The 16,275-nt window shown below is 42.5% G+C and overlaps 1 protein-coding gene across 1 annotated transcript; it reads right to left on the bottom strand.

Annotated features, from left to right (window-relative positions):
• Positions 1–769: 769 nt before the first annotated feature.
• SOHLH1 (spermatogenesis and oogenesis specific basic helix-loop-helix 1) lies at positions 770–11,807 on the bottom strand. Its single transcript, XM_036752753.1, has 8 exons — positions 11,702–11,807; positions 10,926–11,060; positions 9,618–9,765; positions 9,153–9,256; positions 7,852–7,967; positions 4,506–4,755; positions 3,803–3,882; positions 770–1,063 (listed from the first exon to the last, which is right to left on the bottom strand). The coding sequence occupies exons 1-8, from the start codon at positions 11,779–11,781 to the stop codon at positions 816–818; spliced, it is 1,161 nt and encodes a 386-aa protein (XP_036608648.1). The 5' UTR covers positions 11,782–11,807; the 3' UTR covers positions 770–815.
• Between the last annotated feature and the right edge of the window lie 4,468 nt (positions 11,808–16,275).

The following is a 16,275-nucleotide window of genomic DNA, read 5'->3' as shown; positions in this document are numbered from 1 at the left end:
AGGGGCAGTGGCCAAGCAGACCCAGGAAGGTGGCAACATATCCCATATGCCCCTGCAATATAGAAGACTGGTGAGTGACCATGATGGTAAACTGTCATGATGGCATACCAAGTCAATCTAGAGCACTTTGGGCTGGGATTCAGGATATAGGTTAGCTCTGCTATGAAATTGCAGACCTTTGAAAGTCTGACCTTTTGAACCCCATTTAATTTTTCTAGGAATAAGTTTTTCCCCAGTGAGAGATTTTAATAATCTCTGCCCTCATTACCTCGCAGAAATACTGAGAAGATAAAAAAATGAGACCACCATCAGGAAAGACTTTCCATGTACATGAGTTCTTTTTTATCATTCTTACTCCCTCTGGGCCACAAACCCAACAAAACAGTCCAAACAAAGAGAACCACTGACCCTCCCCCAGAGGACCAAGAGTCAGAGTTATTTGTAGATTTAATGGTGAAAAGGCCTTCACAGAAACAAAATGACAGGATCAGATGATTTTCGTCTAATGCCATCAGAACTGCCTGATTAAGCTTCCACTCTGATCCACTTACTGAATTGTATCAATTATGCAAAAGTTACAAAAGTTTTGCTTCCTCCAAGAAAATTGCTTCTCTTTAATATTCAGTTTTCACTCCCCGTAGCCCTCCCTCCCTCTCTCAAATTAGGCTGCAGCTGCAACCCAAACCCAAAATAAAGTGCCCAGATGTATATTGGTTTCTATGCTGCTTCAAAATCTCTATTTTCTGTCCCCTCCCACCCTCAACCTACTTAGCAGTGATTCCTTCAACGCTTAGGAATTACATAGCTCATTACTCCTAGGGAAAGAGATAAGGAAATATACTGTCCACTTCTTCCTGAGGAGTTAGGGCCACAGAGGTTGAATCAAATTCCAAATGGTCCAGGAGGATCCTCTGAGTCTCTGGGAGGCAGAACTCGGGTTCAGGAAGGAACTCCAGGTCTGATTTGGAGAGAAGCCCATCTTGGGAACTAGTCTTGGCATCCACCATGAGTGGGATTGTCATAGAACAGGTTTGGGTTTCACTGCCTTTGACATCCTGGGACCCTGGATCAAACAGGAGCAGGTTTTAGTGGAGCATGAAAAGTAATATCTTCCAAACCAAAACCCCAACTCCAAAGAGGTAGTGTGGCATACAGGAAAGAGTGATGAGTTAAGAGGCCTGGGTTCTAAACCTAGCTCTGCTACAAGCTTTCTGGGTTGTGGTAGCAAAGACACTTGGTTTCAAGGTCCTCCATGTCTAACCCCTGCACCATCACTTTGTTCCCAATGTTTGTAATATGCACCTTCCTTGCTTGCCTACATCCCCTTGAGTCCTTAGCTTTGTCCAAGGCTCAGTTCATGGACCATCTTCCATGGGGAGTATTTCTTTCCTGTGTAACCCTAGGCAAGTCACAATCTCTGAGCATGAGTTTCCCCATCCATAAAATAGTGATAACAGCATCTACTTCAAAAGGCTGTTGGGAGGATCAAATGAGATTGCATGTGTCAAGTGTTTCTCAGACATTAAAGGGCTATATAAATGCTGGCTATTATTTCCTGACTCCAAGTTGTTAGTCCCATCTCTTCCTCCTCAGATTATTGTTCCTATACTTAACTGTTTACAAGTTATATACAGGTTCCTTAAGGGGGTGTGTGCATGTATATTCACTTGTCACAGTCATGCCCAACTAACTGTGACTCCATTTTGGGGTTTTCTTGGCAGAGATACTGGAGTGGTTTGCCATTTCATTCTCCAGATCACTTTATAGATGAGGAGATGGAGGCAGACAGGGTTAAATGACTTGCCCAGGGTCACACAGCTAGAAGTGTCCGAGGCCAGATTTGAACTCAGGAAGATGAGTCTCTGATTCCAAGCCCATTCTATCCACTGCAGGAACCAGCTGCCCTCCTTAAGGGTAGGAATTATTTTTGTCTTTGTATTTCTAGTATAGACAGACAGCATTACATAGTTAATAGAAAGAGGTGGGCTCAAAGCCAGAAAGATCACAGTTCGAGTCCTACCTTAGCCTTTACAACCCTGGGTAAGTGAATTAACCTTTCAATGCTATAGGCTAGAGGTGTTAAACATACACCCTGAAATATTCCCAAGTTCTAGCTGATTCTCAATTAAAATGCAACAGGGAAACTTTTAACAAAATAAATTAAAATACAACAGAACATATATAATGTTAACATGTGAGGTTTTTTAAGTCAATATGTGGCAACAAGGATCCTGATTATGGTTTATTGTCCCTGCGTTTAATTGAGTTGTTACCGCTGCTCTAGGCTACTCACTGAGACTATAAGTTGCAGAGAAGGTGCCAACCTGTATTGGTAGATTAAATTTCTTCATGTGGGAGGCCCCTGTATCAACAGAATCCCAGGACCAGTCCCCTCCTCTCCCCCTAGTAAACAGCACACTGCCTTGAACACAATAGTTTCTTAATGTTTCTTGGACTACATACATGAAAATGTCCAAAGATCTGTGGTTTAATCAGTGTGAATATTCCCTCCACTGATACTGATCTCTCACCCTCCCTACCTTGTTTTGCATGAGTTGCTATGACCAAAAAAATTCATCACCTGGTGGCCACCGTCTATGTGAAAAGCCACGTTGCACAGAGCAAGACTGGTCTTCAGATGAGACACCCGGCGCCAACCCCATCTTTCAGTCTGTCCGGTTTGATAAGAGCTTGTGTTCTAATGCCCTAATGTTCAACACCCCAAGTCACCTCCACCCCCTGACATCTTTAGGGGTGTACACATGCAAGTGTAATAGATTTATCCCATAAATATTCACAATGGCCTTTAAATTATCCATTACTTCTACTTTACAGATGAGGAGACTGAGGCCCATAAAGAGACAAGAGTTTTCCACAGACCATAGCAGGCCAAAGCTAGAATTCAAAACTTTTCATTTTGTCTCTGAAACACTGTGCTGGTAACCAAAAATGGGCTCCTTAGCACTGAGTTCAACAAGTGCCCTTGAATAGTTTGGCTTTTGTTCCCTTTGAGTAATTCATTGAGCCTTACTAGGTGCTAAGCCCCAGGCCCAAACCCCTATTAGGTGTAAAACCTTAGTGGGTGTGGATTGGCAACTAAGGTGGGGCTAACTCCAGGGAGGGCCTAGCTTACATGTCTGGGACAGCAGAGGCTTTTAGGCCACGTGGGTTTAAGTCCGCCTCTTTGTGACAATTCTAGGTCACATGGGTGAGTCACATGTGTGACTCACCCCTGACGCTGAAAAAGATATAAAAACCAGGGCTTGGCTGCCTGTTCCTTGGAGCTCATTGCCGCAGCAGTGGTGGCACGTGACTCTGGGCCAGCCCTTGTTCTGAGCTCCCTGGCTGAACCTAGATGTTGGTAACTATGAATTGTATTGGGTCTGTCTGTTGATATTTGTACTTTGTTTGTAATTTGCTCTGAAGTTCAGGGTGCTGGTTTTTTCCCCTGAACTAAGTGAATGCTATTTGTATGCTGAATTAAAAGTAAGCTTGTCAATCCCTTCACCTTGCTTTCCTTAGTTAAGCAGATCAAAAGAACCTGTGCTGTTGGCAGCTTTCTGGGTGCTGGCTGTGGGTGGATCTTACACCCCCACAGAAGCTGCTAGCTGGATTGTTGAAACAAACACAAACACACTTACCATACACATTCCCCTCCATCAAAGCCTCAGGGACCCTTTCTGTGATGGGGAGCATCTAGGGGTGAGAGCCTAGTTCTCTCTGTATAAAAAGCCCAAATTCTCCTTCCTTTTCCAGTATACTATGGAGTATCCTAACCTGGCAACTCTCAGGGATGCCTCACCTTGCTCTCCAAGCCATTGGTCAGTGTGAGCACCCAGCAGGAAAGGCATTTCATCTTCTACTTCAGATTCTGACACCGACCTGAAATTAAAAGCAAAAAGAATCCGTTTGTGAATTTTCACGCATTAACAACACAGGCACCTTTGGTCTGTCCTTTTTGGAGGGGAATTAAATTTTCTGGCCAAAAGAAATAAAGGGGGGAGGAAGATTAGTTCAGATCAGAAGGCAGAGTAGTACTTGCAAAAAAAGGAGGAAAAGCAAGAAAGAAATAATACAACAGTAGTTATCTATTATTTGAATATTACATCCATTTTCTGAATTATCTATGGATTTTTTTTAATCCTTGGCTGACTTTTCATCATCCAAAACATTTCCCCCACAGCCCTTCCCACGTCCCAGCTGCTGTGTGCTCAGGGAATGAAAACTAATTTTTATATCAGGCAAAGCAAAAAGATAATTAGGAAAGGAAAACTGTTAAAAAAAACACACCCATCCATGGAAAAACCAAACTTTACTATTTACTATTTTGGATTACCAGTGCTCTGTTCCCAATATTTGTATGCATAATATAGAGTTTTATATTAGCTGCACTGTGCCCAAGCAAAATTTGTCCAAGAACTTGGGTGAATAGGAATGAGGCTAATTAGGATTTGCTTGGAAGTACATAACTGTGTGTATAGGTACGAACACACAGGGGTTTGTACCTGGTATCCAAAGGGGGTATCATCAGGACATCAGACGGCTCATGTGTATTCCTCAGTAGCTGTGCTTGAGACATGGCTTCCCCAGGACAGATTCCTACCACACTTGGCCATTTCCCCACTCCTGAGGTCTCTAGAGGCAAGGTTGGTGGCAAGAGGGAAGGCCAAGGCAGAGAAGGGGTCCTTCCACAGGAACGTGCAGGAGTGTCAGAGAGGCTCGGATCTGGAGGCAGTTGGGCTGGATCTGAAAGACCTTTCCGAAAAAATCAGTCAGTACCACATGAGTAAATAGCCCCAACTCTATGGATCTCCCCTTCCAGCCAGACACCCACTTTCTGCTGAGCTCAGGCCCCAGGAAAAAATCCCTGTCCTGGCAGGAAATAATATAAGATCCCTTAGGAACTTTACTTGTGTATAACTTTAAGGGTTACAAAATGTTTCTTCCATCCCCCACCACTGAGACTCCGAGAAATTAAGAGACTTGCCTCAAGGTCACAAAGCTAAAAAGGATCAACCCCAGCATGATTCCCAACCCTGAGCAATTAAAGTCCTATACTCAGCACCTGAGAGGAAACAAAGAAGGAAAGACGAAAGAAGAGCCCCAGTCAGTGCCTAGAAGAAGCCTTCAGTTGAGCCTGAGGACACATAACATATACAAGGTAAAACAGGCAGGGAAGGATTCACAGAAAGCTCACTGGATCTGGAGTTAGAGGATTTGAGTTTGAATACACACTCTTAATATTGCCTGGGGCACCCTGGTCAACCCTCTTCATCCTCTCTGGGCCTCAACCAGATGGTCTCTAAGATCACTCACTGGCCAGGCTAAATCCTCGGATTCTAGAACTTGAAGGGGCCAGGTTGTGAAAGACTAAAAGGCAAACAGAGAATTTATATCTGATCCGTGAGGCCACAAGGAGCTACTAAAATTTACTATGGGGGGGAGGGGGATGACTTAGTCAGATCTGCTATTTAGAAAGATTAATCTGACAGTTAAGTGGAGGATGGTCTGAAGTAGGAAAAGACTTGAGGCAGGAAAACCAACCAGAAGGCTATGGCTATATTCTAGTAGTGAGGTGATGAAGGCCTTCACCAGGGTGGTGGTAGTGTCAGACAAAGAAGGCAGCAAATATATTTGTTATTGTTCACTCATTTCAGTCATATCCAACACTTCGTAACCCCATTTGGGATTTTCTTAGCAAAAATACTGAAATTGATTGCCTTTTCCTTCTCAGTTCATTTTACAGATGAGAAAACTGAGGTAAACAGAATTCAGTGACTTGCCCAAGGTCACACAGCCAGTAAGTGTCTGAGGCCAGATTTGAACTCAGGAAGATGCATCTTCCTGACTGCAGGCCTGGCATTCTATCTCCTGTGCCACGTAGCTTCCCCTGCAAATATATTATGAAGGTAAAATTAACAGGACTTGGCAACAGATTGGCTATTGAGGGAGAAGCGGGGTTTGAGAAGTTGAGCATGACACCTAGGCTACATGCCTAGGTGACTTGGTGGATAGGGAAAGAGACTTTAGAAGGGAAAGATACTGAGCTCACTTTTGGACAAGTTGAATTTAATATGTCTATGGGACATACAGTTCCAGATGTCCAATAGGCAGTTAGAGATGAGACTAGAGGTTAGGAAAGAAGTTAAGGCTGGGAAAAACATATCTGAGAATCATCAGCAAAGAGATGATGATAAATGAAGCCATGGGAATTGATAAGATCACCGAGTGAAAGATTATAAAGGGAGAAGACAAGATGGGCCAGGACAGACCTGGGGAACAACAATCTGGATGAAAATCTTGTAAAAGAGGCTATGAAGGAACAGTCAGTTGGCAGAGGAACCAGGATAGAGTAGTGCCATGGAAACCTAGAGGCCAGAGGGTATCAAGGAAAAGAGGATGTGCAACATTGTCAAAGGCTGCAGAGAGGTCAAGAAAGATGAAGACTGAAAAAGGCCATTAAGTTTGGTACTTAAGAGATCATTGATGACTTTGGAAAGTGCAGTTTTTGTTGAATGATGAGACTGTAAGGTAGACAGTAGAGTTAAAAAGAGAGTGTAAGGAAAGGAAGTAGAGGCATCAATTATACAAGGGGTTCCTAAAGTCTGGACACATAGGCAAAAATGCATACTTTCAAGAAATGAAATGAATGAAATTTTCAACAACATTTTATTGAATTGGAATATTAACATATAACATCTCCAATATGATTTCCATCATTTGTGATGCAAAGGTTGATGCGCTTTGCGAGATTCACGTGAACTCGATGCAATAACTCCACACTGCCATCAATTTTAGCACATTCACTCTCTATACATTCAATCAAGTGTGTTGCATCTGTGATTTTCATCGAGTACACCTTCTCTTTTAGCATACCGCAGAAAAAGAAGTCAAGGGGGCTAAGGTCTGTTAATATTCCAATTAAATAAATAAAATGTTGTTGAAAATTTTTGCCTATGTGTCCAGACTTTAGGGACACCCTGTAGATGGACTTCTGAAAAAGTTGAGCCACAAAAGGGAGAAGAGATATGGGACAATAGATAGTTCAGATCAAGTGACAGTTTTTTTGAAAATAGGAAGACATGAGCATGTTTTTAGGCTGTGGGGAAGAAAGAAGTACATGCGGAAAGACTGAAGTGAGAGAGTGAGAATGATGGAGGGGACAGTCTGCTGGAGAAGATACTCCAATCCAATAATCCAATAAACATTTATTAACCACTTACTATGTGCCAGGCACTTTGCTTGGGGATATAATTAATATTTTATTGTACATTAACATTATACAATAATACTGTCTTATGTATTGCATAACTAATATTGGGGGAAGGGGAACAAAGGGGTATTTTGTTCCATGGAACTAAAAGCAGGCAGAGCAACAGACGCAAAGTTGAACGAATTAATAAAAGCCTGAGCCAAAAGCGGAACATGGGAAGATTTTCCTTGTTTTGATAGGGAAGTTAAGAGATGTCTACATTTAAGATGTAGAAAAAGATTTATGTGGAAATATGAGAAAGAAGAATCCAGAATGATATTAGTACTATAAATAAACAAACAAAAAACACCTGTGTTTGCAATACCCAAAAAGCCCCAAGCCCAGGCTTTGTCTTAATTCTCCCTAGTCCAAGATACTCAGGTCAATCAATTGAAGGATTTATATTCATGGAAACATGGTTGCAATTTTATAATTGAAGTCGGCTGGGGAGAAATAGGCTTACTTAATAAACAGCTCTGTTAGAACATATCTTCTACCAACAGAGAACTGACATTGAACTTCTAACCACAATTCAGACTCCCTCTCATGTTAAGTTTGTTTATGGGGAAAGGTTTCCAATAGACTCAGCCCCAACTTACCTTTTTCAAAGACAGAACATGTATCTTCCACAGTATTATCCACAGGCTCTTCCAACATCGGTGCTGGTTTGCTATTTTCCACAGGAGTGGCCGGGCAGCCTGGGGATCTCCTTTGTCTGACCAATGAAAGACACAGTTAACTGGAGCTTCCAGGCACAGACTTTCACAATGCTAAAGGCATTTTTGGATTTTTAAATTTTAATTTCCCCAAAGTAGGAAGTTGTCTACATTGAAGTCCCTTCCAGCTCTAAATTTATGACTGATCCAAAATAAACGTTCCAACAGAATTTCCATACTTGCCTAGAAGAACTGGGGAACTGACCACAGCATGGAGTCCAGTGAAGAGCTCTGAAGCTCAAATGGGCACATTCAGTATATACGTGGTGCTTTCTACCATGATAAGCCCCTCTCCCACTAACTCCCACTGTCCCCAACTACGTAAGACGGCCCAAATACAAGGACACATTACTGCTTGTAGAAATGATGCAATCGTTTCCAATTTCTCCTCCACTCCACGCAGCAAGAATTATCTAAAACACCACCTCTTAAACTGAGGATCTTGAATGGAAAAAGTTTAAGAAGCCCTGGTCTAAAATACGATAAAAGCCTCATATTCACATGGTCATGAGCCCCTCTACCCTCAGCTAGACTGGTCTTTGAACAAAAGACTTCATACTCAAAGAATGTTCAGCTTAGAAGGTCATACTTTCATAACATAAAACATGAAAACCTTGAATCACCTCCCTACCCAGGAAAGGGATTCAAACAGGAATTTTGTGAAGGATTTATTTAGTACTCTGTACTTTACAAACCACCTTCATATCTGTCAAAAAAGTGAATACAGGTAAAGCATCTTCCAAAATTTAAAGCCTTCAAGTCAAAAAGGCAATAAATGGCAAAGTTAGGGCTTCTAACTCCAAATCTAGTGCCCTTTCCACTCTTCCACAAGTTAATCTAAGAAGGTATGATAGCGCCTTGAAATTTCATCAGCTTTATAAATGAGGTGAGAGGCATAGTGGGATAATAGCCTCAAAGCAGGAAGACCTGGATTCAAGTCCTACCTCTGATATATATTAGTTGGAGACTATGAACAAGTTGATTCACCTCTGAGTTCTCTCTCCAGGCAACTAAGACGATAAATTGGAGTAAAGGTACCAACCTGCGTTTGGTAGAGGGAGTTATCACAACCAATGAAATCACATGTCCAGTCTCCATCCCTATAAATGAGTTACATTATCTTTTCTTTGGTAGAGGAAAGGAAGGAAATGAAGTAAATGATTATTAAATGCTGTGATACTAACCTAGCTGTATCAAAGGCTCTCATCTCTGAAATCTGCTTTCTGGTATTTGGAATCAACACATTCTTCTGCCACTTCTGACATACCTCCTCTGAGGGAGCAAGAATCTGTAATTTAAACATTCACGTACAGAGTCAGCACCCCCGAAGGACCCTGGCAATGGGAGTAGAAGACAGCAAGATACCCCCAAATGAAGTCTTTTTGGAATATATGTAGAATCTACAGGCAGATGCCCACACACAGGGAAACAGGGAAATATTCTGAAATTTCAAAGGAATGAAGTGTTGGTCCTCAGGCATCAACCATGATATAATTTAATTGTAATTTAATAATCAGGATTGAAGACTCATGCCTTAAAAATACATCATTCCTCTCCTGACCCAAGGAAGCTTAGTTCCACATATTGGGACACATCATAGCCATTACAAAGACAACCTACTCAAACTATGATATTTATATCAAACTCACAGTGCTCTGTTCTTCTGTGGGCACAAGGGTTCGAGCAAGCTTTAGATATTGCACAGCCATCTCCAGGATGGAGGCCATGTCCTCTCGACGACCTTCAAATTTGGGCAGCAGGATCCGAAGGCGTTCACAGCTTACAGAGATTCGTTTCCTGTTTATACCCAAGCACCCCCCACCCCAATGCCCAGATGAACAAATAAACCATGTTCGAGTCTCACTCCTCTGGACAGAACAGCTGAGATACACAAATGGTAACACTAAGCCCCATGTACTTATACGTTGATGGTTGCTTAGCTCAGTTGTCCTACATGGGGATGATGCTTTGGTTTTGTGGGTCTGAGTCAATTAACTCCATTTCATGTCCAATAAATGACTCCTTAACCTTGACCACAAATTAAACTCCCTAAGTCTCTATTTTGGAGATTTGTTGGTCTAGAACTATGATTAGGACCAAACTCTCTTAACCAATGCAGATAAACAACTGTTTTGCACCCTACAGTCATAGGGAGTTGCCTAGGGGCATGAAGATGTTAAATTACTTGCTAAGGGTCCTATGGTCAATATGTGTCAGCGAGATTTAATTGAGGTCTTCCTGACTCTGAGGCCAGTTCACCATCTAGTACACCACGAATCCTAGTTAGTAATTTCATAATTATATAGGGGAACTATGATGTTGATGAAAAGGGTATATTTTCCCCCCTTTTCCAAGATAGTCAAGGAATCCTCTAGAACACTCCCACTAGGCTGTGTTTGAACACCAGAATTTCCAAGTATCCAGGAGTATCCATGCAGATGCAACAAATGGATACTTAAAAAAAATTTTTTTCAAGGGCTTTAACCATCTGTCAATTCTAAAACTGGCAGGTGGAAAAGGAGCTAAAATTATCTATTGCCACAGTATAGTTTGAAAAATTGAGGCAAAAAATAGCAAAGTAACTTGATCACAGTTTTGTGGCATTACAGAGTGAAGGTAGGACCAGAATGAAGAATCCTGGGGAGCATCCCCTCACTGCCACTTTCTTTTTTTATTTTGGCAATGGTCCAACTAATAAAATACCACCAAATCATCTCCCTCATATTTAAGTTCACCATTGCAGAGATTTTTTTAATTCCTGGGTTCTCCCAATCTTTGAGTTTATCCTTTTGGCGAGGAAAATAAAAACTCATTCTCCTATCTGCTTAAAACATGGTCATAGTGTATAAGTCTTTCTATTTTTCCCCTCCTTAAGGGGCCTGACCAGGCTGAATGGTTGACACATTTACACAAGGCTATTCTTTGACCCTCCCCCTGCACAAGGGGCAGGCCCTTACCTTCTTTCTCTCTCTGTGATAGCATTCTGCTTTCGGATCTGTACCTGGGCAACAGTGAAAGCCTCTGACATATCCCTCGATACTCCAGAGTCCCCAACACTACCCTCAGGGGGCCAGGCACCGGCTCTTGAGGAGCTAAAAGAGGAACCAGAGAGCAGAAGACAAGAAGGAAGAAACACAAATACCGCACCCCTAAAATCATCTGCTTACACACTGAGCTAGAGACAATGGAACCCCAAAAGGCTTACAGCCAAGACACCAAAATAGGGTAAGTTTGTAGTTGTGCTTTGTGGTGTGAGGTGATGGCACACATATTAATAACCTCAAGTTCTCAGACTGACCTTCTCTCTCATGTTCTAAGCTCCCCTATACTTCCTCCCATCCCTCCCCATCTTCTTCCCCACGCTACCTATCTCCGCCATTTCCACTACCCCTTTCCCAAATACACTGAGGGAGGCAGAAATGGTGGTGGAGTTTGGGGGTTAAGGGTCTGTGGGTGAGGACTAGCAGCTATTTGAGGTCAATGGTAGGCCACTGAGGCAAGACCGTAGTATTTGGGGTAAAGGCAGAAGGCTAGGCCATTAGGAACGGCTGGAGTGGAAGTTACGGACGGGCGATGTTGGGGGGCGGGGAACAATGTTTGGGATCAGGCCTGAGAGGCTTAGGTAGAGGAATGGAAGAGCGGCAAATTCCCGTGATTCTTCCTCTATCCTTAACCCAGGAGTTGAAGCCTTGACCCTAAGAAAGAACCTTCCCCTCCACCTTCGGTTCCACACCTGTGCCCAATAGAGGCTGGATCCCTGGGTTCTCCCGGGCGGAAGGGTCCTTGGCTGGGGTCGGGATCCCAGGCGTCCATGACTCTAGCAAGCTACGGCGGAGCCGTTCTAGTATCTCCTGTCCCTTCTGCCACGCGGCCCCTCTCCTCCCCAAGACCGAAGCGAAAAGCACAAAGCACGTCTCCCCTCACCGCGCGAGCTGCACGTTCTCCCATCCCACGCCCGCCACGCGTTCCCCCCTCTCCACGCACGCAACGAGCCCCTGCCCACTCCTGGGCTCGCCGTGGACACGTGACCCGCGGCCGGCGCTTCCACTTGGTCCGGAGCAGGGTGTTCCCAAGTTTCTCTGTAGAAAAGAAGATTAAGTGCTGGGAGATGAAGTTTCAGGGTGACCAGAGAGCTGAGGCTGGACACGGGTACAGCGTACTGGAGCCGGGGGCAGAAGCTGTGGGGGTGCATGGGGAGGGAAGTGTTTATCTTCTTTGAGGTAAAAACAAAAATCAAATGGGGAAGGGAGTGAAAGGGAGAGAAGGGGGGCAAACAAGATGTTGAGGAACAAGGGCCTGGGATCCCCCACGGAACTGCATTGTATGCAGGCAGGATTCCAGAGATTAATCTTTCCTTAAATTCTTTTTTTTTAGTGTTGAATACTATTTTGTTTTTCCCAATTGCATGTAAAAACAGTTTTTAGCATTCATTTTTTAAGATTTTGAGTTCCAAATTCTTTCTCTCCCTCTCTCTTTGCCCCCCTTCCTGAGACAGTAGGCGATTTGATTTAGGTTGTACATGTGCAATCATGCAAAACATTTCCATGTTAGTCATGCTATGAAAGAAAACACATCTTTCTTTAAATTCTTAGCGAGCAATTAATATCCTCGTTGTATACTTGTGCTAGGTGATCTGAAGGGGAGAACTGAAAATGATGAACAAAGTTACAGGGAAGCAAACTCCTAACACATCTTTATGCTAAGAAGGAACTTCCTGATAATTAGAGGTGATGGGAAAAAAAAAAAACCAAGAAGAACACCACTATTATTTAAAGTACTCTGTGGGTACTTCCATCCTCCTACACAGAGTTTTCCATTAATGCTAGCAGTTTCTTGGCTTGTCCTTTCTATTGTCCTGCCTACAGTCAAGGCCATGTAAAATTGGGGCAGCATGCTTTTTCTTTGCAAGCTGCAGGATTGAGAAGGACAGCTGAGACCACCTATGAGGGTCACAAACGACATTCTGTGTCTTAGGTCTGGTGTTTCCAACGCTTGTTGATTTTATTTCCAAAACATCTCTTCCATCAGTCCCCCTTTCTTCACTCCCACAGCCACCACCCTAGTTCAGACTCTGAACAGCTCTCCGCTGGGTATTGCAATAGCTTTCCAATTGGTTTTCTTGTTTCCAATCACTCCCATCTCCAATCCACTTACCACACAGCTGCCAAAGTGATATTCCTAAAGCACAGGCTTGACCATGTCCTTCCTCTGCTAGCTGTGTGACTATATATTCCTCCTCCATAGCTCTTTACTATTTCTGCGAAATCCTCAGCCTAATGTTTATATCTCTCCATACTCACTCCCACCTATCTTTACAACCCTATTTCATATTAACTGCCCTTCATCTGCTTACCATTCCAGTCAAATCAGATACTCCCTGGAATGTATTCATTCTTCCATTGTGTTTCACAGTATACTTAGAGTCCTTAAAACATAGCCCAGATGCCATTGTGTATAGGAGGCCCTTCCTGATCCCCTCAGATTGTGAGTACTTTCCACTCTTCAAACAATCTTCTGAGTCCTTATCCTATTGCCCTAACACAATGTAAATCTCTTGAAGGCAGAACTGCTTATACCTTTCTTGGTAGCTCAAACACTTAGCACGGTGCCTGACACATAAAAGGGACTTAATAAATGCTTGACTGATTAATTTAAAATAAATGCTTGTCAGATTTAACTAAATGGCATAAAATATTTACCATCTAGTGACCAAACCTCTGATAAGACTGTCTTAGGTTAGCTGGTCTTTTACCATATCTATGTTTACGTAGAGCCTCAAGGTTTATAAATAGAATGGGCTGCTATGTAAGTGAACAGGTTTCTGATTTTTTTTTCTTTTTCAAACATTTATTTTAATTCTCAACAAACATCAAATAAATGGCCATTTTTATGTTCATGGTAGAACAGAAAAAGGATTGCACATGAAATTGCAGATCTCTATTACAGACGGCTTCGGGAAGCAGAAATATTTATTAAGCACCTACTATGTGCCAGCCGCTTGTGCTAAGTGCTTTACAAATATTATCTTATTTGATCTTCCTAACAACCCTGAGAGGTAGGTGCTATTATATCGCAATTTTATGAGAAAGATGAGGCAGAGGTTAAGTGGTTTGTTCAGGGTGGCACATCTAATAAGTATGTGAAGCTAGGAAGATCTTTCTAATGCCAGGGCCATTGAGTGCTCTGTTCCCTTTGCCTCCTAGCTGTATGATCTTAGGTCAGTCACTTAACCTCTTTTTGCCTCAATTTCCTCAACTGTAAAATGGAGAGAATAATAGCAATTACCTCCTAGGGTTGTTGTAAGGATCAAATGGAATATTTGTAAAGTGTTTGGCACAGTTCCTGGCACATGATAGACACCATATAAATGCTAGCTATTAAAACTACTACTACAACTATTACTGCTGCTGCTACTACTACTACTACTACTGTAATTGGCTTTTCTTTTTAAGTCTGTAATACATTGAACCTGTGGTTTTCAAAACTGCCCTGCTTTGTCTGTGCTTCTTTCTGTTCTTCATGCATTTTTTTCTTTATGCATTTTTAAACATACCTCAGTAACCCTCTTTCCTTCTTTCTTCCTTTCCCTCTCTTTTTCTTCCTTCCTTTCTTTTCTTTTCTTTTTTTTTTTTTTACTATCCTATCCCTATTCCTCCTTGGACCTCCCCCTTCACATCCCCTATTGGGAAAACAAAAAAGAAAAGAAATCCCATGTGGTAACTATGCATAGTCAAGCAACAACTTTCTGATTTTTGAAAGTGTTCAGGTGTAGAAAGGCTCACTACATGTCGTGGATACAGTAGATGGAATTCATAGGATCCTATGATTAAGAGGTAGAAGACAGCTGAAAGAGCCTGTATTTGGCAGCAAGCTGTACTAGGGAACATCTGAGGTCCTTTCTGATTCCCCAATCTCATGATTCTTTTGCCTATCCCTTTGAGTATCACTGCTTTGGAAAGTTTGCAAGCCAAGTATCCATGGAAATTCCACCAAGTTTCCCCAGGTGTTATGAACTCTTTCTCACAGGTAGAGTTCTCCCCCTGACATGCAGTGTCCTCATAACGGGCTGTGTTTTGAGCCCACAGCAATTTTCTCTCATCCTGCCCCCTTGTGATGAACAAACACCAGTTACGAAATGACTGCTCAGGGTCAGGGGTCCATCTGGGATAAATAGGAAGTCTGTAGGCCAAGGAGATAGGCCTGGGTTTTCCCTTGACTTACTGGGTACCCCTAAACAAGTTACTATACTTCCCCCTCTGTAAAGTGAAGGAGTTAGATTAGATGAGTTCCCTTACATTTTTGGATCCATGATAGAATCTATGATTCTATGAATTTGAAATTAAGGAGGATCCTCCTGAGTGGGACTTACATAAAAGGGACTTAATAAGTGCTTGACTGATTAATTTAAAATAAATGCTTGTCAGATTTAACTAAATGGCATAAAATATTTACCATCTAGTGACCAAACCTCTGATAAGACTGTCTTAGGTTGGCTGGTCTTTTACCATATCTATGTTTACGTAGAGCCTCAAGGTTTAGAAATAGAATGGGCTGCTATGTAAGTGAACAGGTTTCTGATATTTTTTCCTCCTGAGCGGAAGGCTCCTTCTCCACAGTTCCCCAGTGCTCTTACTCCAATGGATTTGGCCTGGCCAAGTCCTACTTCACCCCTCACAAGAGGTGACTTATAACCTCTTGTGTGGCAGAAGCTCCCTACTCATTAACTCGATTCCTAATTTTCTATCCTGATGTGATTATGATGCCTGTGTTGGGTACTTTGCCCTGGACCTGGACAACCATAGATGATAATGTGGTATAGCGCTGGATTTAGAGTCAGGAGAAGCTTACTAGCTCTGTGAGGATGAGGAAAGCATTTTGACCCCTCTCTAAGCCAAAGTTTCCTCATCTGTAAATGAGGACAGTAACTTGCTTCACAAAACTGCTGTACCCAAAGTGCCTTGAGAAGCTTCACACAGTATATAAATGTGAGCTAAAAGCTGACAATCTTGCCTTTGTCACCAGAAACCAGTTATAACAAAGTAGCTCATGGGTTTGAAAGATTATAGCACCTCAAAAACAATAATAATTATCCCTACAAACTCATCACAGGCTGTCAGATCTCTTCTTCCTGGAGGTGGAATTGATCACATTTCCTACAGGAGACTCTACTCCCTTCCCAGCCTAGGTTACAGGGCTTTGAGATGTGAACGCAGCTACCCTGATGGGGAAAAAATATTATGTCTGTAGCATTTAGGGGTAAGCCAAGCCAAAGAGATTCAGTGGGGGACTAGCCTAAGACCACACCGC

Source organism: Trichosurus vulpecula, chromosome 3 (genome assembly GCF_011100635.1).
Source record: "Trichosurus vulpecula isolate mTriVul1 chromosome 3, mTriVul1.pri, whole genome shotgun sequence".
In the NCBI taxonomy this organism is placed as follows: domain Eukaryota; kingdom Metazoa; phylum Chordata; class Mammalia; order Diprotodontia; family Phalangeridae; genus Trichosurus; species Trichosurus vulpecula.
Note: the sequence above shows the minus strand (reverse complement) of the source record. Positions and strands in the feature narration are given on the sequence as shown.

Coding starts and splice junctions, on each gene's coding strand:
- SOHLH1 (XM_036752753.1), bottom strand. CDS start 11,781: ATGGACGCCTGGGATCCCGACCCCAGCCAAGGACCCTTCCGCCCGGGA. Junction 7,968..9,152: donor AGAGCCTTTGATACAGCTAG/GTTAGTATCACA, acceptor TTCATTGGTCAG/ACAAAGGAGATCCCCAGGCT. Junction 4,756..7,851: donor ATGTTCTGTCTTTGAAAAAG/GTAAGTTGGGGC, acceptor TTTTTCGGAAAG/GTCTTTCAGATCCAGCCCAA.